Below are 21,314 nucleotides of genomic sequence, written 5' to 3' on the forward strand. Positions count from 1 at the left end.
TTTAATGATGTATTCCAATGTAAAAGAGAAATATTCACAGAGAAATGATGTTGAAAATTTTGGTAGAAGGGGAGCTTTAGTTTTATACTATCCTGAGCCTTCTGATTTCTATGATGTCCAGAACTAACTTTGTACCCTAAACTGATATGAATAGCAGCAGTAAAGTGGAAAAGAAAAGTAGATTCTAAACTAAGATTAAAAATCTGGCAATTCCCATGAGAACAACTCAAAGGCAAAACCAAATTTCTATACATCTCAATAATGAAATCATCAAACCCATACCCCCCTACACAAATATTGTGGGTTTTTTTCCCCAAAAAAATAGACAGCCAAGAGAAGGAAGGACTCATCAATAAAGTAAGCAGAGAGAGAATGCTTATAATAGGCTTTAAGATATGTAAATGACAGTGGGCAAAAGCACAAACGTTTATAAAATGTGCCTCTGGGTCAAGTTTCCCATGAGGGGGAAGTGCTAAGGACATGGGTCTCACATGAGAATGTTATGCCACAGCAGAGAGGACAAAATGAACCAACCATGGTGGGAACATAGTTGGGGCAGGATGAGAACCCACATACTCAGACCAAGACTCCATATGTCTGCCTAGGCCCCTAACCCTCACCTTCCACAAAGTTATGCAAATGGACTTGAGAAATTTTCAGACAGACATGGATCCATGGATCACTCCACCTAGAACAACTTACTGCTCCAAGCCCACAAGGGTCATTGTTCCACCTATGAGATGGCAATGTATACCCATTCATAACCTCCAGCCACAAACTGTCACCAGCTGTCCCAGGAAACCACATGAAAAAAAGGCCCCAGCCTAGAAGAAAAGGTTACTTTGGCCATGGAACCAAGAGGAAATACTTCCCAGACCCCACTCCTGGTTTCTGGTCTAGGAGGGCAACTGCTAAAACTCAAAAAAAAAAAAAAAATTCCTCAAATGCAAGTGAAAGGAGAGGATCTGTGAAATTATGAATAAAGAAGGGATTTGGAGAGGGCACAGGAAGCCATGGTATACTGGATAAAGAGCTGGCTGTAATATCAGGAAGCCTTGGGATTGAATTCTGCAATTCCTTAAGACTAAATTACAGAGTAAGTGCTGATCTCCACTGCTAGAGTCTATTAGCAAGACCTCACAAAACTGATGACTTAGAAAGTTGGACTAAAAAAGAAAATAAATGGGTGAGAGGAGGAAGAAAATGTGAAAAATAAAAGACAGCCACTTATGAGAAAATGACACTGGTGAACAAACAAACATTTTAAGGCTATGCATAAAAAGTATTATTTGGAGAATTACAAAACAAACTATTAGTACTGCAAATCAGTACTCACAAAGCAAATATCAACTGCAAAAAAATTAGCAATTGAGCTTTCCTACTATATCATCCAATGTATTAACTTGTTCATTAGATTAGAAAATCAAAGACATATTCCTCCTAGTAAAAATAAAATTCTTAGTGAAAAAAATTGGACTAAAGGTGAGAAAGGTTCAAGCCACAACTTTCTCATAACAACTAAAACAGGATTTATGTAAAGCACCACACATTTCACAGACTCTTGGAAAAGACACTAGTTGATCTGCCCAGGTTACATATTTGACATGGCCAATATTTGCTATATAGTGTCCCAATGGGAAGACAGCAGTAGAAGTGTGAAGAGAGGGAAAAGTTCCAGAAGGCAGCAACTATCTCTCCTTCAGTCCCTTTTTCAGACAAGTCACTGTAACCAGATAGACTTTACAAGGAGAGCCTCAAGCATGTCTCACTTCTAATTCAGTGGCTGTGGCATCAGCTAACACACACATGTAAGAAGACAATAAATAGCTGCCAGAGTTGGTACATGGGTTTATTCCTCAAGCAAGGCAGCCAGTTAAGTTTTAGCTCCTAGACTAAATCACACAATATATTTTGGGAGGAGAAATGCAATATTAAAAGAAAAAATGTGAGTTGCTTTCAATTTTTTATTATCAACTATGGAAATATTTAGAAATGAAAGAGTTGGAAGACTGTCATCAAGTGTCTTGGAATGATCTGTCTCAGGTCCATACCAGCTGTAAACTATAGTTAACGTTCTAAGATATCTTATATTTTTATACACTAACAGAATGCTCTTATACCTGGGACTTCACATTACAAGTGCTTTCTTAGGTTTGTGATACAAATTCACTTCTAGGATGCTGTTTGGTCTTTGATCTTTAAATAAAGTATCATCAGGACCAGGATCAATTCTAATTTACTTCAAAGTTCAAAAAAAATTTTCATGTTCACATCACTGCATTTGAAATGTGTGAAACTCCACTAATATCTTCCTATCCATTTTTTCTGAATTCAACTCTTATTTTAAAGTTTAACTTTCTCAAACCCCAGAAATATTTAATTATTTCCCCTAAAAAAGCTGATTTTCATGTACAATTACTCAAAATACTTACCCATAGATGGAAAATTCAGAAAAGGCCAAATATAACTTCCTTCAAGAAATTCACTAGCTCAGAGTATCCTTTTTTTTTCTAATTTTCAGCCTAAAATCTTCTCTCTATCTTGTTGAATTTATAATGAGGACCTTTATACTCAAGTAAGATCTTCTGTTCCCCAAATAAATTGGGATCTCGGTCTCATTTCTTCAAGATATGACCTAGTTGCAGGGCATAGGGGTCTCAGGGCTAGAGGACTCATCTTGGAGATGGATTCACATAGTCTGTTTCAGCAGGGTCCCTGCATCCTAGATGTTGCCACGGTGAATAAACCAAAGAGACTCCAAAGAGTTCTAATGCAGTGGAGACCACCACTCCAAATTCCTAGCTGAGTCTATTCACCATCAATCACTACTTGCCTCATTGCCTTAAAAAGTATTATAATTCTACTCTCTGATAACAATACCAGAGTAACAGAAGGTAGAAGGCCAAAGCTCCTCATGGCAAGGTTTCTCCCTCATTATTCAGCTGACTGCAGTCCTTTCCTTAGAGGCCAGTGTCTCAGTTATCCCACTAATAGCCCAATAATAACCACTAAAAGAAAGATATAAAATCAGAAGTGCTGCCTGCTACAAAGAAATCTTTTACCTACATTTTTACCCCAATTTTGTTTTTATTCAGTATCCTTGTTTCACAGAAACCATTTTAAATAGCTATTTCAAAGGATTTTAATAGCTAAGAAAATTATTCTCTAAATTATCCAGTTCAAGTTCTCTTCCTCCTCTTTTCCCTCCCCTGACCACCAACCCATCCTCTTGACATCCCCACAGTAATATCTCCATAGGAGCCTACAAACAAGCTGCAATAAGATGGGTACTCATGGGTTTGTGTTCTCTAAGGAGACATAGACAGTCTCATCTATTCCCACAACAGCAGTGGGAGGAAATGAGGGAGAGGGGAAAGAAAAACTAAAATTAATAGAAATCTGTTTTGCTTTATTTTTTCACCCAAGAAAGAGAAATATGGAAATAAATTCTTTTTTAAAAAATTAAACAATCAACTTAGCTGCCCAGAGTCTCTACACATACTCTGTCTTTTAAAACTGCAGAAGACAAAATGATTACAGAAGCATCGAAACCTAAATAAACCATAAAAGACATGTGCCAGAAACCAAGCTGCTATTTGCAACAAGGGAATATTAATCACATAAGTTTAAAAACATTTTTAAGTGGAAAAAAGAGATTGGTTTACTTTGAATTCATCTAATAAAAGACTAGAAAAAGCAAAGAGAAACAAAATTTAGGGGATATAATCTCCTAGTTTCTCTCCCAGACAGATTTCATTTTTACTTCCTCCAAGGTCACTAGGGACCTCCTAATCACAAAATTCAGTGACTTTTTTCTCTGTCCTTATCCTTTCTGGGTCATCTGATGACTGGCAATGACTTTGAAATTCTGTTCTCCTTCAACACAGAATTTTCTCCAATGCTAACCTCCTCCCTCCATCTCCTCCTTCACTTTTGTCTTCTTTCTTCTGCACCTTCCCCACTAGGGGTGACCCCACTAGCTCACTCAACCATTTTGCATTTTTCTCAGACACCGTACTCACTTCCACTATTACCTTTCTAAAGCTCCATCCCTAATTTGCTCCCTCCCCCCATCCCCTCCTTTCTTCCTTGAAAAACATGTGTTTCACCCTAAAGGCTTTCAATGCCAGAGAAATCGAATTTTACTCACTAATCAATCACACAAAGCCAACACTTCATTATATTCCACTATTCAATATGTCAGACTCTCCATTACCTATAGCAAACAGGGCCCGTGAGTTTAACTTCTTCCTTTTATGGAAGGAAACTGAGGCCCAGAGAGCTCAGGTGACTTGCTCACTTCAAGAGCTATCCTGCAATACATACTGTATGGCCCTTCCCCTCAACTACTCTACCAGTCCTAATTCTGAAGTTTTCTTCTGCATTTCTTATATGCTGGCTTGAATTGTTCAGTTTCACTTGATAGTCACCAGATTTGGCTTTTCTGCTCAGATGATAATATTAGAGAAAGTTTTACTTGTACTGTTCTCTCCAACTACACTGACCTAAAAATTCAATTCCATATTGCACTGGAAGGCTTCAAAGAGACTAGGTGTTGTAGATGTGCTAGAGTGGATGCTGATTCAGGTACTGGTTGATCTAAATGGTCTCTTGAAGCCCTTTCTAATTCGAGGTACTTTCAAATATGTCTTGAATATAAAGGAACAAAGAAAAAAGAGAAAGGTGAACAGTAAGAACCAGCCTAGTATATCCATTTCTTATCTAAAAGAAATTCCTGCCTTAATTACTTTCTGCAGTAAATCAGTGTCTCTCCCCTGGACAACTGAACTTCTGTTGTAGGACAAATTGGCCTTCATGCTGGACAGATGCTCTGGCTTAATTTAATGAAACTTGTTATACAGAGGCAGCAATAAACTGTAAACCCATGCATCAAAAACTGTTTTGCACTTTGCCCTGCTCTTGAGAAACATCCCTCTTTCTTTATCATTTAGGTTTGGTTCTTCTCCTTCTTCATTATCTGAAAATATTGCTTCCATTCTCAGAAGCCCTTCTCTAACTTCCAAATTTTGGCATCATATAACCTTACTTTAAGAACTGAGACCTTGAATAATTGAGTGTTTGGGGCACTGAAAATCCCCTCCTTAAACTATTTATATCCTGGAAGATCTTTAGATACCATCTAATCCAACCCTTTGACTTTTACACCTAAAAGAACTAAGTCCCAGAAAGGTTTACTTACTTTTCCAAGATCACAGTATTACCACATCTTTTGATCCTAAGTCCAAGTCTCTTTCCACTGCTAATAGTAGCCTAAAGCTATTATTATTCCTCTATATTACTTTCTAGAATCTTTGCTTCACTATTCACAACACAATTCTTTGCCTAAAAAGTATCTCTTTTTTTTAATCATGGACTATAACATTATCATAATTTATAGGGGAAGAGATAAAACTGTCATTCTCCCAAATTCTCTTACAGCCAAAGACAAGAGATTAAAAACAACTAAGTGAATTGGTGCCAAAAGAATGTAGAGTCAGAAAAACGAATGAAGGATTATCCATCACTGACCCTAGACACTACAAGAACTCCCAGTACCTTACGTAAGTGGAGCTATCATTCATGTAATGCAGTTAGCCCAAATCGGAATCCACAGGGCTCTCCCTGGGCCGCTGTCATAACAAGTGACTGGATCAGGGAATCAGAATTGGGACAAATCCATCAAAGCCTAAAATGAACTTTGAATTATTCTTTAAAGAGCTCCTACTCCCAGATGTTTTGTTTCTGGATAGAAAAATTAAATCTCTATCTTTGAGAAGACTAATCTTTAGAATTTCAACATAGATAATTCCAGTGAAGAAAATATACATACTATTCATTCACTTCAAAAGCAATACAGCTTTTGGGCTAATCTTTCTATTAATGAATCAACCAACAATAAAAATTAGTGCCAACCTATGGGCAGCCATAACACAAAAGCTAGATAGTGCCTGCCTACAATGAGCTTACTTTCCATGGGGGGGGGGGGGGGGTGAAATACAAGTTTTTATAAGCAAGTGAAAATAGGATCCATATAAATAAATACAAAATACTGAATGGCATGAACAAGGAAGCTCATTAAAGGCCTTATGCAGGCAGGGATATGTACAAGGATAGAGATAATAAGGGGTGGAGAGAGAGAGAATTTCAAATCTGGTAAAAAGACTGAACAAAAAAAAAGATGGGAAATGGAATTTCTTGAGTATTTGGATCTTAAAGTAGGCTGCTGGTTTGATATGTTAGAGAGAATAATCAGTTTATAAATGGTTTCAAATTCCAAGAAAGACATTGGCATTTTAACCTAGAGCCAAAAACAGACCACTAAATTTCCTTATAAACAAGGATGACATCATTAGATGGGTGCTTTAGGAATATAACTTTTGCAGCTATATAAAACAAAGTCTGCAGAAGTAAAGTCTGCAGAAGTCAAAGACTTCTGAATTCAGTAAAGTAAGAAATGATAAAGGCTTCAACTGGGGTGGTTGTAGTCTAAGGTAGAAGGCCAAAGCTCCTCATGGCAAGGCTGCTCCCTGGTGTCAAGAGTCCTCGAGGTCAAATTCTGCGTCAGACCTTTGTTACCTAGCTGTGTGGCCTTGGACAAGTCATTTAACACTACTGCCTTGCAAAAACAAAAATAAAAAAATAAAGTATGATAATTTTTTTAAAAATTTTAAGATAAAAGAAAGCAATTGAATGTTTGTCAGAATGAGAGAATAATTCATCAAAGATAACTCTTGAGGTTTTGAAGCTAAGTGAATGGAAAAGTCTCTAAGAGAAATAAAAAAAGGAGAAGAATGGGGGATCTGGGGGAGGGAGCAGGTTAAAAAATTATTCTTTTTTTCAGCATATTGATACAAACTGCCTGTGAGATATCAGGTGGATATATGTCTAACAGGATGTTAAGAGATATAGGGCTAGAGATCAAGAAAGACAGAATAGCTGCTTTTGTTAATTTGAAAGTTATAGTTAAATCCATGGGACGCAATAAGATCCTTCCCCATTGCACTCCTATTCCCACCCCCCCCAAAAAAAAACATAAGAAAGGGAGGAGGGTCCAAGATACATCCATATTGGGGGGGGGTGGAGCATGTTGAATAATCCTGCAAAGGAGATTGAGAATATGTGTTTGGCAGGTTTGACAGGTTTGACATGGTAGATCAGTGAGTCAACAAACCCACATTAAGCATATACTATATATTCTAGACAGCCACTAGCTCTTGGAGATAGAGAGAGTTCACACTCTAATGGGGGAGGCAGTATGTAAATAATGAACTTCCTCCAAAGACATACAGAGCAGATGGAAGGCAGTCTCAGAGAGAAGACTAGCTGGGGGAAAGGGTGGCCTCCTCCAGAAGGTGGGATGAGTTGAATCTTCAAAGAAATCAGTAAGAGGAAGAGGCAGAAGTAAGGCAAGAGAGCATTACAGACATCAGAAACAGCCGGCACCATGGCACCAAATAAGGAACTGGCATGTCATGGGCAAGGAACAGGTAGCTAGCCTATCATGTGTGCAAGGGAATTAAAGAATAAGAAAACTGTTAGGCAAGGAAGAGTACAGGTTGTAAAAGACTTTATAAAGACCTGACGAGGTCATTGTATTTGATGCCAGAGCTAAAAGGAAGTCGCTGTGGTCTAGGTCCATCCTGGGCCACAGAAAAAGTCTGGGAGGGTCTTGTCCAGGCTCTTGGGAAAGCCATCTAAACTAAAATGAGGGGGTTGGACAACACTGACATGTATGATTCCTTCCAGTTTGGATATCCCATGACTCAAAATTCTGACCTAGGATCCTTAAGCACAATAATGACTCAGATGAAAACAAATAAAAGTTAGAGTCAATCTGCAGCCCACAAAGTAAAATAGAAATACCTCGATAGCCTTTAAAAGGAAATTCCCATTTTACATGGGTTAAAAATCAATAGTATCAATCATAGCTTTTGGTTAAGAAATCTTTAACAAGTAAATTTAAAATGTAAATTAGGACCAAATCAAAATCATACTTTTCCATCAGAGTGTAGTGGAGGTCAGCTCTATCACTGATCTGTAAATCATCTTCCAAATGCCTGGGTTCTGTACTGACCACACACGTATGACTTTTCTTCTTAAGCTTTTTTTCCCAAGAAATTTGCTGCACTTGGCCCCTGGCTTTCCCACCAGAGAGAAAGTGTTATGTATAGCTCCCTCCAGAAGCTGCCTCCCTTTACAAAGGTTCATCTTGATTTCCTCTTTGAACAGTGGTCAAACCCCAAACTTGGGAGTTACAGTCTCAGCAAACTGTGGGAACTTGTCTCATTGGGGGAAAAAACAAACAGCTATCTGTGTTTTTCCACCTAGCCTTTGATGAATACAAAAACTGGAAAGGGGAAAAAGGTTCAAGACTCACTCAATTCTCAGTATCTGACTCCTTCCTATGACTTCCACTGTCCATTCTCAGCTGTTTATTGGCAGGAATTCTAGGACCAAGGGAAATTAAAGGGCTATTCAGACTTCTGTTTCAGGGCCAGCTGTGATGCCTGCCCTTACCCAGGGTGGGATGCTGGTTGGCCACTATTCCTGCCTATTGCTACCATAAAGCTCACTTCTTTCCCTAAATATCCCATAACATAAGCTGGTTAGCTTTGAAGTGATCCAATACTGGACAAAAGCAGCAGCATAGAGATTTTATAGTCATTTCCTTCCCCCTGCACCTTGTGATTTAAACCAGAGTTCTTATCCTCTGACTGGTCTATCACCAGTGTTAACCTGGTGACCATCTCATCTGTGCAAAGCTCAGCCTACAGTGAAATAAAGAATGAGAAAAGGGTCTTGTGAGAGACAGATATCACAAAGTCACTGAGGTTCTTTTCTTCATCAAATCCCTTGGCATTTTTGGTACTCCCATGTGTTTGCCATATTCCAGTTTTTTTTTTCCATTTACCCATATGCATGTCTAAACATTGACTATGAGATTCTAAATTCCTTGATGGCAGCTTTCTCTGTGATAGCACACAATAAGCACTAAATGTTTGCTCAGTGAATTACTGCTCCAAAGCTCACATACTTCATTCATCTGATGGTCTCAGAACTCTAATTTGAAATATGTTTGTTCTGACTTTGCCCAAGCTTGGCTAGTTGAACCTTAAGACTATAAGAGATTCCAAGGAGAAGATTGGAGTAGAGAAAGCTCCCACATGTGAGCATTCTGAACAGCAAGAAAGCCTCAGGCAACAACAGTAGGAGGACACAGAATAACTCTGGAAAAAAATGGAAAGAGAATCCTAGATTTAGAGCTGAAAGAAACAAATCTTTAAATCCAAGTCCCTCATTAGATAACTAATATTTTAGGTGATTTACCCAAGGTCATGTAGTAATAAGAGAAGCCCTAGTGTAGGTCCTGAGGGGATCACTGAACCTTCAGATATATAATTGTTCATAATTAAAAATAATGACCTTAGGACATCTAGAAATGGTTTAATTATGGCCAGATTATCCCATCTTCTTTATTTTAAGGGAGACCTGGCATACATTTTTAAAACTATTTTCTTTTTTTTCTTAAATTTATTTAAGGCAATGGGGTTAAGTGACTTGTCCAGGTCATACAGCTAGGCAATTATTAAATGTCTGAGGCTGCATTTGAACTTGGGAACTCCTGACTCCAGGGCTGGTGCCCTATCAACTGTGCCACCTAGCTACCCCATATGTTTTTATTTTATTTTATTTATTTAAGGCAATGGAGTTAAGTGACTTGTCCAAGGTCTAGAACTATTTTCACCCATAATTGTTAAATTTTTTAAAATAAAATTTTTTGGAGCTTAAACCTGGTTATCCTGAACAATTTATTTCCTAAGTATTACAAAGTGGATTTTCACTTGTTTACTCCTAGTTTAAAACACAGGTCATTAAGAGTTGGAAGAATCAAGAACTGCACCAAAGAGAAGAATCTTTGGTAAAAACCTTGTCATTAACTGACAGGCGGTAGATTTAAACTCAATCTTGGCAGAATCTCTAATGTACCAGTTTTTATGAGATGCATTTTTGTTTCATCCTGTTGTATTTTGTTTTTTAAGAGAAGCAATATCATGATTTGACATTATTTTAGGATTTCTGATGTATTAGTGGGAGGGCAGTAGGTGGATGTGATGATTAAGAGTTGAGCAAACTCAGATTCTTAAGAGCTACAGAAAGCAAAGCCTTCTACTGCACAGGAGGGTGATCAGGACCACAAACTGAGGGAGAAGAGACAGAAAAGAGACCTCATCTGACTTGACCTAAACCAAAAATTCTCTCTAAATTACATCTTTTTTTTCTTACATACAATGGCTGAAATGGCAGAAGATTTCCAGAAAACTATTCTAGTATTTTAAAGTAAAAAATAATGATACCCATATTTAAAGAAAAATGACTACTCCAGTTTCGTCAAAGTTTTTAGCAAATAAAAATCTGTATTCATAGCTCAAATCTAACACTTATTATCCATATGATCCTGGGCAAATAATTTCATTTATCAGACATTCATAATGCCAGGAATTCATTAGACACTTTTATGGATTACCCACAAAATAAAAGATTTAAAAAAAAAACAACACTGGCACATAAAGCTGCAGAAAAATTATACTAAAAAATGGAATTTATTTAGAACTATTTAATCTATTTAACTATGAGTGATTAGCGTCCCCACTTTGAAATGTGTGGATAGATTAAGTATCAACCCTACTATAATGTTAAAATCTCAAAAACCAGGGTAGGATCTCAATCATGTTTTCAAATCTAACAACTTGTCAATCGGATGTGGGAATGTAGTGATTTAGTAATTGCTCACAAGAAAGCATTAACCCCCTACTCCTGCCAAAAAAACAAACAAAAAACAGACAGACTTTTAACCAAGTTAGAATTATGTGATTTAAAAACAGAGCATTCTAGCAATTCTTTGGAATTTAAAATTATTTTGAATAAATTGATGCCTGCCAGAATAGTTCTTACTGTACCAATTTCATTTTAGTTTTAATTGAACATCACCATCACCAAAGAAATCTATCCTTCAATAAACAAGAACAAAAAAAATAACACATGAAGCACAAATACCCTGTGACTAAGTATCTATGTGCATACATAAATCTGAAAGAATCATTCAAACTGTTTGAAAGCCTCACAACACTACACTAATCCAAAAAAAAAACACAGCTATTTCAATACTGATGCAAAATGTAATTACATTTGTATTTACCTGAAAAATTGACATGAAGGAATTCTGTGCTATTTAGAGTTGGAGTAGGGAGTGAATGCACAGGCTGCTTTCTCTTTACAATAAATGATCAAGGGAGGCGGATTTGAATGAAACTGAATTTCCCCCAGGTAGAGCCAAAGCTCTGAAAGCCCTTTATCTATCTCAAGCTACATTTAGCCCCTATCTCCCACTGGTCACACCACATGGGAAGCAGGGCTGTGCCTGAGCGGGCAAGAACAAGAGAACCACTAAGACACTCTTAAAGCTTTTCCTGATCAGCATTAAGATATTAGTCATTTTCTTTACTGGCTTACTTTCTTGGCTACACATCCAAGTATTTTTAAAATTTTAAATCATTTGTTTTCAAAGGGTTTTATTCTTCCGCCTCTGTTCTCTTTCTTATACTAAATTATATGCTTATAGTTGATAGAGTCTGACCAGTACACCCAGTACTTTTGAGAAATAGTGACAGTGGATTTTGGAAACAAACTCATTCTAACCGCAGATTGATGTCCCATTTGAGTACAGGAACAGAGGGGAAGGTAGAAAAAAGGCAAAGTTGCCAGTCTTTAAAGAAAGTAGAACAAAAATCATAAAAACAAAAGATGAATCTGGTAGGCTCAATGAAATGTAGAATCTTTTCAAATGTCCAATTAAACTACTGTGAATATTTTTAGTCTTCATAGGATGTTCCTATCTTTGACTTTCTTGGAAATATTCTCAGCAGTAGGATTTCTAGGCATTTATTTTAAATAATTCCAACTTACTCGCCAGAATGAGTCGATTCCAAGTTTTACCAACAGATTTTTTTGTCCTTCTAGAGTCTCTCCAACATTTCTATCTCTTGTCACTTTTTCCAGGTCGCTGAGATAAGATTGAATCTCAGAGTTTTGACCAGCAAATCTCTTACTTCTAGTGCTTTAAAGGATTGTTTCATATGGATATTCTTTTGATAACTGTTTATTTCTTATGACTACTTATAAATCTATGTTTGAGTTAGTTCCCCTATATACCTAAGGTCTTTATATATATATCAGGTCTTTATCTTAGAGAGCTGCTGCAGATAATTTTTCCTAATCAACAGTTTCCTTTCTTATCCTTGTTGTGTTCATTTATTTAGTGTCCAAACTGTTAAATTAAATTTAACTAATTACATGAAATGATCTATTTCATCTTTTGGATTATCTTTATATCTTTTTTGTGTTAAGGTTCTTCACTGAACCATAACCAAGGAAGGTGTTTGATCTTATTGTCTTCAATTTTTTCATGACTTCTCATATTCAGGTCACATATTCACTTTTAGCTTATTGAGGTAAAGATGCTGGTCTCAAACTAATTTCTATAAAACTTTTTTACAGTTATGCCAACAGTTTTTGGGGTTCTTTTTTGGTCAAATGGGACTCAAAAATCACTTACTGAATGACTTGGGAACCCAGAGAAAACTGAAATAGTCCCTTCCTTCAAAGAGCTTATATTCTACTTGAGGGAGAAGGTACATAATAAAGCAAAGTGTGAAGAAAATTGGGGGGAAAACTAGAAAGCAATGACAACTAAAGTAATAAGGGAATACTTCATGACCCAGAGCAAAGTGGAGAGAAAGAAACTGACGGGTTATGATAAGAAATGAGAGCACTCTCCACAAATTCGGGATGGTTTCTATAAATGGACAAGGAAGAAAATGGAATGTTAAATTTCAGGAACAATTAATAGTCCATTTGTCTACAATGTAGAGTTCACAAAGAGTAGTATAAAGTAAGTCTAAAAAGACCCAGATTCTGGGGAGTTTTAAAATCAGGGAAAGGAGTATTTATTTTATCCCATAGGTATTAAGGAGTTGATTATAGAATCCTGGATCTAGTACAATCCACCCATTTTACAGATGAACAACTGAGACCCAAATAGGTAAGGTCACACAGTAAGTGGCAGAGTTCAGTCCCCTCAAGTTCAATTTTCTTAATACTGCAATATGCTGCCTCACTTAGTAAAGATTATTTTGGCAGATATGTAGAGGACAAATCAGAAAGAGATCATAACAACAGTCTAGGTGATAAAGACTCAAATTAGGGTTCTGGCTTTGTGAGTGATGGAAAGGATGTGGAGGAGATAAAATACTTTGAAATTCATTTGACTGTAGGAACCAGAGAGAAGAAAGAATGAATCAGCACTATAAAGGGATGGTGGTCCCTCAACAGGGGAATATTGACTGTGTATAACAAACTCCTACTGCAACACAGATCAAGATAGAGACAGAAAGAGGGATGCTGCTCCTAAATTAGCTTCATTAAATTCAAATTAAGAAAAGGTACTAAGTGCAGATCACTTTAAGATGAAAGATATAATTCCTACCCTCAAGGAAGTTATAAACCAAGAATTAAAATGTGTAAGAGGTACAGATAAAATACTTTAAAAATTCAGGGGTGCTAGGTAAAGATAAGCTAGACATGTTAGAAGAGTTGGATTTTAGTAGGCCTTGATGAAAGTAAGGATTTCAATAATATAATTTAGAGGGAAAATTTTCCAGGCATAGAAGGTAGCCTAAACAAATGCAAAGAGGAAGTTGAAGATAAGACAAGAGGGCACAGTGTAAGAATAGTAAAAAAAAAAAAAAAAAAAAAAAAAAAAAAAAAAAAAAAAAAAAAAATATATATATATATATATATATATATAAATTTTATTTCATTTACAGGTGAGAAAGAATAAGGGATTAAACCAGATTTAGAAAACTGGATTAGTGACACGAATATGAATAGAGACAAGGAACAGGAAAGGTAATGCAGAGATGGAATTCACAAGATTTAAGAATTGTTTGGATATAAGTAAGGGATCTAAGTCATCTCAAAAATGATTCCAAAATTTCCAGCTTTTAACTGGAAATATCAACTTTAACAGTATACTTGTAAAAAGGAGGTATGGGAAAAATGGAAAATGATTAATTCAGCTTTGAGTATATTGAATTTTAAATGTCAATAGAACATAAAGATTTGGTAGAATTTGGTAACATAGAAATTAAGAAGGGGTTAGAGTTTGGGGGAAAGACAATGAGCTTAGTTTTAGACATGTTGAGCTTAGACAATCTTAAGATGTGAAAGTAAAGGTTAGTAGAGAGGTTGGAGCAGGATAGATAGAACTAAGAATCACTGGCATAAAGATGGTTATTAAATCCATGGAAGCTGATGAGATTACCAAGTCAAGTAATACAAAGGAAAGAGAAAAGAAGGTCCAGAACAGAACTCTGTGAGAACACTGGATGAGGATCCAGTAAAGAAACCTTGGGAGTGGTCAAAGAAAACAAAGAGAAAGTGGCATCCCAGAAATAACAGTATTGAAGAAAAGAGAGTGATCTGCACAAAGGCTACAAAAGTCAAGGAGAATAAAGACTGATAGATGCTACAGAGACAAATGTCTTTTTTGAGAAAATATAACAAGAGAGCCATTCTAAAATAATTTGTGCTGGGTAAAATTTCATTGCTTTGGCCAGATTAAAAAAAAAAAAGTGAGACATACCCTTGCCCCAATTTGTAAAGGTGAATTTTCATTCAGTCATTTCATGGTCAGAAAAAGATGCTAACTAATCTACCCCAGTATGAGACTAATTCTTTGCTGTCTTTACTACTCTCATTAATTTATCAACTGTATTCATGCTTCATAATTTTAAATAATCTTGTTGATTAAACTCATATGTACAAACCACTAAGCATATAATTACAAAATAAAAGAAACCATAAAATATTTTTTATTATATTGCTTGTCTTCTCACGAGTAGGGGAGTTGGAAAGAAAGAAGATTTGTAACTCAAAATTTAAAAAGAAAAGAGTGCTTAAAATAAATAAATAAATAAATAAATGAAAATTTAAAAGATTAAAATTCTATACAATTCATAATTCTTCTCATAAAGTACTTTACAAACAATAACACATGTAATCAATGTTTGTTGAATTAAACTGAAGGAGTATGAACTACATTATGAAGTACTTATGAGATGATACAATACCACTATATAGAAAATTATAGAGAAATCTAGGAACTTGACATAATCACCAATTTAAAGGACATAGAGAGCAATCTGATGAATCAAGACAAATCAGAAGGAAATCTGAGAAATAAAAAAAACAGAAATAAAGATGCTGAGATTACAAATGATGATGGGAATACGTTCTTAGTAAGAAAGAAGCCACAGTTCTCTTTAAAGTGGCCCTAATTAAGGAAGTGAAATTGTCATTTAACATGAAGAATTGCCTACATATGTGAGAGTTTTGGAGGGGATGCATTGGGGTTAAGTGACCAGGGTCACATACTCAGATCCTACTGACTCCAAAGTCAGTGTTCTTCTATCCACTGTACCACCTAACTCCCATAAAAATTTAATTCAAAAAAATACAAGTAATTTTCTAATCTATGCCCTACCCAATAATTTCAGCAAATTACTTGCCCTGTAGAATATTCCAATAAAAATAACTGTAGAATGAAAATGAAAAACAAATGAAGGAATGTTTTAAAAAAATTAGGATCCATACAAATCACTTCCTAAAAATGAGCTTGTAATTAAAAAGGATTGAAAGAAAAAAGTAAACAAAGAAAAACTAACAGTACACCTGATTCCAAACATATAAATCAATTTTCAAATACCAGTTATCTGGTGGTGGTGACACATAGCCCTAGTCCCTGCTGCTAAGTTGGTCACACAAACCAAAAGCAGAAGCTCATCAGAATGCCTAGGAAAGGGTGAAACCAGATCAGATCAGAAAAATGAAGCAGGTTACATCTCCCATGTAAATTAATAGTGCTGGTCATGGATAGCCTCTATACTACCAGCCTGGGCAAGATAAAAAAAAATCAGCCTCAAATAAATGTCTTAGAAGTATATGGTCTTCTATTGTGTGATACCATGAGGTAGAAAGGGCATCAGCAGCAAATTATTTCAAATATTAGATAACTGTCATCACCAATATGAATTAAATTTTCTAAAAAAGAACACATTTTTAGAACCTAAAGCAGTCTCAATTTTAATCTGAAAGTGTTTTCATAAGATAAGTGACCTTTCATGATGTTCACTGAAGACCTTCTCAACTTTGCCATGAGTCATGACTCTTGGTGTGAACTTGGCTAGAATCTCCCACCTCAAGGACTGTCTGTCATCACACTGATTCATCATACTGTATTTATGGGGAGTGATAGTGAATTAAAGATGCTTTTATGGACATGAAAAACAAATTCTGGTTAAGATTCACTAAATTAAATTGTATTCATTCTTCAGAACAAAGTCATTTAACAAGGTTAGATGCACCACTTTTTTACCTCAATCGACTTTTCTATTTATGAAGTCATAACAAATGATATTGTAAGACCCAGCTGTCAGTGTGGAAGCAAAGCCTCCATTCAATACTGCTTTGTCCTTTTACAACCTAGACCCACAAAGATGAATGAATGATTAAAATCAAGGAGAAAAAAAGGAGCACTTTCATGCCAATTAACTCTTTCCCTGGTGAAAGGTGGCTACAGAAATAACTACGCCTTGGAAAGCAGAAACATTCTTATTCAGGCCAAGCACTTCCATCATGCAATGGACAGCCTAGAATGCAGTCCAGAATACAGGCAAACATCTTAACATGAACATTTGAAAAATCCAGTCAGAGGATTTTTTGATTTATGGGATTTCTAGGGGATACAGTTATAAAAGTGAAAAGACAAATTTCTGATTGTGCCAAGGGGAAAACAAAGCCTGCTAATTAAAATGCTAACAGTATACTGTACTTTATTATCTAGTTAAGAACAATCCACAAAATTTACTAACAAGCAAGTCAAAAAATAACATAAGCTAGTTAACATCTTTGTGGGAAAATAATTTTTACTAAAATATGATGTAGTGAACAAGTAATTAAGATGTTGAATTAACACCTCGTGTATTTTTGAACAACAGGAAGTGTTGGTTTAACTTCATCATCATCAGCTGCTCACACTGGATTCAGAGTTCACAATCAATCTAAATATTTCTTTTCTCAGTGCTCTGCAAAATCAGACTCAAGATCTGATCAAGATTAAGAGAGGGCTTAGTTTCTATAGCACAAAGGGGCTATGCCACTAAGTGAAAATGACTAGCAAAAATGCATGTGATGATACATTATATAACATTCTAATTAATAGGGGAAAATATACTTATTCATCATCTGTGAAAATAGTCTGTAAATGCAAAATTAAGAGAACTCAGTCCAATTGGTATGTACAAGAAACTGTGGTAAGCCCTAAAGATAAAGTCAAAAACAGTCCCTATACCCTCAGGGAGTTTATGTATGTTTTCAATGCAAAATAATGTAACTTTTTTTTTCCTTAACAGAAAATAATGCTTAAAAACTGTGGTGGTTGGGGATAAGAGCACTAGTAGGAGGTTAGTGTCTAAGCTGTACTTTAAAGTTACAGATTCTAGTGAAGGAGTAAATTCAAATGGAAAACACCTGTGCCAAGGTCCAGGCATGCAGAACATGGAGTAGAGATAGCAGGTCAGAAAATGTCACTTTATAATCAAAAGCCAACTCAAGTGGTCACTTTCTAAGCTCTTGATTTTAAAAGTGTCTCAAATTGGCTTTATACAGTGGTACTTAAAAAAACAAAAAAAATCACAAACTCAACATATCATTACATAAGCACTGTCAGAAGTTTGTCATTCCCTATAACCTCTGGCAAACAATCTGTTTAATGTCTGTGCCTTCCTTTGTGCTAATGTGAACACATATTGTATCTGCCTGGGTAAGTATATGCACTATGTGTGTGTGTGTATATATATACATATATATACATATATATATGTATATATATATATGTATGTATATGAATAACCAAATAACGAAGTAGTATAACTATTACCTTAGCACATTCTTTAAAAAAAAACTTTTATTTTAATGCATTTTATTTTTTCCTCAACTACATGTTAAAAATTGTTTTAATCTTTTTTTAAGTTTTGAGTTCCAAATTCTATCACTCTCTCCCCTCACTTAACTCCCTCTCCTGGCAATCTGATTCTTCCCTCTTCTTACAATATTATGCCACTATCTTTGCAGATATAAAATGGGTCTACACAAAAGGGTCATTTTGAATTTTCATCTGTTTTCTGAATTGCCACAACCAGAAAACTCATCACAGAAAGGCCAGATACCAAGTGAAACTGTCACAATGCCAAGTAGATAGAATTGTGGCTCAAAATCAGAAAGACACCACCTCTGGGTCTCACCTCTGAACCATACTGGCAAGGGCTGCCCTGGGGCACTCTCTCAGATGCAGGTGTCCTTAAACAAATTATTGATCCTCCCAGGAAGCATAAAACTCTTGACTGCTGACTGCATATAGTCCACATTGCAGCCCAAATCATATTAAAATGTAACTGAGGGGGTTGGCTAGGTGGCACAGTGGATAGATCACTGGCCCTGGAAGTCAGGAGTATCTGAGTTCAAATTCAGCCTCAGACACTTAATAATTACCTAGCTGTGTGGCCTTGGGCAAGCCACTTAACCCCATTGCCTTGCAAAAACCTAAAAAAAAGTGTAACTGAGAAAACTTAACAAAATGAAGATACGATGAAACAATGTTAATATGTGGTTTTCTGAGTCAAAATTGCCTATGCACATATATCTTTATATACAATTGTCAACCTATGTCCTATTTCTGAAATCCAAGAACAAAGTAAACAAAATAACAACATACTTCTATACATTTTAATGGAAAAAATTAGAAAAAATATGCAAATATTTTGGTGTCCAAAGAACACAATGTTTATGAAATAAATAGTAGATAATCATATTGAAAACTTACAACAGAGCTTTTCATGAGTAAAGGTTCTCATGGGGGGTAAAGAAACACAAGAGCACTGAGCACTGAGTACCTAGACAAATACATATATATACATATTATTATCTATTTAGCATTTATCTATTTACTTCCACAAAAATAATTATACAAATTCATAAAATGAATCAAAATAGCCAACTAGCCCTTCAGTTGGCTATCCTAAGCAAAACTGCACAGGTAATTTCATTCACCCCAAATACAGCTGTGTAATTTAGTCCAATAATCACTAAGATGAAATGAAGAAAACAATGCCCTTTGAAGAAGCATGTTTTCTCCTATTATAATTACAATCCAATTTTGAGGACTAAATATCAACTATTTTCAAGAGCCACTCTGATATTACTATGACTTACAACTTTTCAGAAAGTCTTCACAGGGAAATATGTAGGCAAAATGAGCCCATACAGGAAACCTCACATTCCAGGCATTCCATCCCAAAGGCCTTAAGTGAATTCACAGAAAGAACAGCTGTCTGTTTCCTTTCAACTTCCCACAGTAAATGCAATAATCACTATCCAGAAAGTTAAATTCACTCCACATGTAATTATTCTGGAAAGAAGGATTACCCATTCACATGGGTAAGTCAAAATTTGGAAGGCAGACAGAAGCAACTCTGGACATTGTTTCCATTATATTTTATTTAAGAATTGAGAATTAGATGGGAACTCATCCAAATCACCTGCTTCTTAGGCAGATGAAGAAATCAAGATCTAGAGAAATTAGGCGACTTCTCCAAGGTCACACAGAAGGAAAGGGACTGAATGTGTTTCTTTCTGTATCCCCTGTCACTTAGCAAAGTGCCTTTGATTGACTGATTAATAGGGTCAATATTTGAACCCAGGCCTCTGATTTTGTCAAAACCCAAAGCGTGGGGCGGCTAGGTGGTGCAGTGGATAGAGCACTGGCCCTAGAGTCAGGAGTGCCTGAGTTCAAATCCGGCCTCAGACACTTAATAATGACCTAGCTGTGTGGCCTTGGGCAAACCACTTAATCCCATTGCCTTGCAAAAAAAGCTGAAAAAAAAAAACCCAAGGCGTTCTACTCTACTATGAAGCCTCTTAAATACAGTTCATCTTTGAATTTCAAGAAGGAAGCTTCTTGGTTCATCTATACAAATAACTGATAAAAGAAAAAAAAAATTAGGTGTCCCTCTACCTGCAGAACAATGCTCTATATACTCTGTCCAAAAAGAAAGTTCTAACAAGACAATCATAAGACTTAATGGAAAAAAACACCAGATTCAGAACTCAGGTTCACTGCAGGTCCTAGAAGTCTATCATGATGATGCTGTAGGGAAGAGATCCAGGCAGAGCAACAATGAGCATCTCATTCTATCCTCACAACAATCATGGGAAATAGGCACTTTTATGATTACAGATAAGGAAACTGAGGCAGAAATACAGGGACTTGCCTAGGGTTCACATAGGACTAGATTTGGTCTTACATCTTCCTGACTCGAAGTCCAGTGCTCTGTCCACTGAACAACCTTAGCTGCCTCAAGGGAACCCCCTTTCTCCCTCCCCCTTACCTCTCTCCTCACCATGCTCCTCCTCCCTACACATAAGAGTGAAGGTTTCTTGCCCAGTCCCTCTTCCTATGAAAATAGGAACTTGCTAGCTTGTGGAGCACATTTTAGCAGGAAACCACACAGAAGCAGTCTGTACCTATCAAGGAAATGCTCCTATAACAAGGGTTCTTGTTACTTTCAATCTCTTCCCAAGATAAGTTATCAGAAATTTATGTTTTCTGCTTGCAATCTAGAAGCACTTTGGGGAGGGCAGAGAAGAGGGCAAGATGGAAGATGCTCTTGGGTGTGATCCTGAGAATCAGGGGAAAACACCCAAACAAAAAAGCTAAACCTGGTCAAAATTCCCATTAAGTCAAAACCCATTTCTTAACCCATTCCTTTCCTATTAAAAGGAAGGCAAAAGTTTATCATTTGCACTTGTTTGACTCTTTTCCTCTACAAATTTCTATTCCAATCATCATCCCGTTATTCCCTCATCTCTGGCTGTTTAGACTGTCTCTCTCCTTAAAGGTTGGTCCTCACTGCTAGCTTCATGACAGTATTTGGTTCATTTTTTACATAACCTGTCCCAGAAGTAATGTCGCCAAATTTTGCCAAAGTTTTTTTTTTTTTTTTTTGCAAGGCAAATGCAGTTAAGTGGCTTGTGCAAGGCCACACAGCTAGGCAATTATTAAGTGCCTGAGGTCAGATTTGAACTCAGGTATTCCTGACTCCAGGGCCCCTGCTCAATCCACTGCACCACCTAGCTTCCCC

General features: G+C 36.3%; 1 protein-coding gene across 4 annotated transcripts in view; it reads right to left on the reverse strand.

The window, feature by feature from the left end:
- PDE10A (phosphodiesterase 10A) overlaps positions 1-21,314 on the reverse strand; it is a 394,590-nt gene that overhangs the window by 337,344 nt on the left and 35,932 nt on the right. The window contains exon 1 of one of the 4 annotated variants that reach the window (XM_074188007.1): positions 2,433-13,779. The exons of the other annotated variants lie outside the window; for them this stretch is intronic. Within the exon in view, the coding sequence (XP_074044108.1) occupies positions 2,433-2,436 (4 nt within the window). The 5' untranslated portion in view covers positions 2,437-13,779. Of the gene's footprint in view, positions 1-2,432; positions 13,780-21,314 lie in introns of those variants that run through there. 4 annotated transcript variants of the gene reach the window in all.

This window comes from Macrotis lagotis, chromosome 5, assembly GCF_037893015.1.
Source record: "Macrotis lagotis isolate mMagLag1 chromosome 5, bilby.v1.9.chrom.fasta, whole genome shotgun sequence".
In the NCBI taxonomy this organism is placed as follows: Eukaryota; Metazoa; Chordata; class Mammalia; order Peramelemorphia; family Peramelidae; genus Macrotis; species Macrotis lagotis.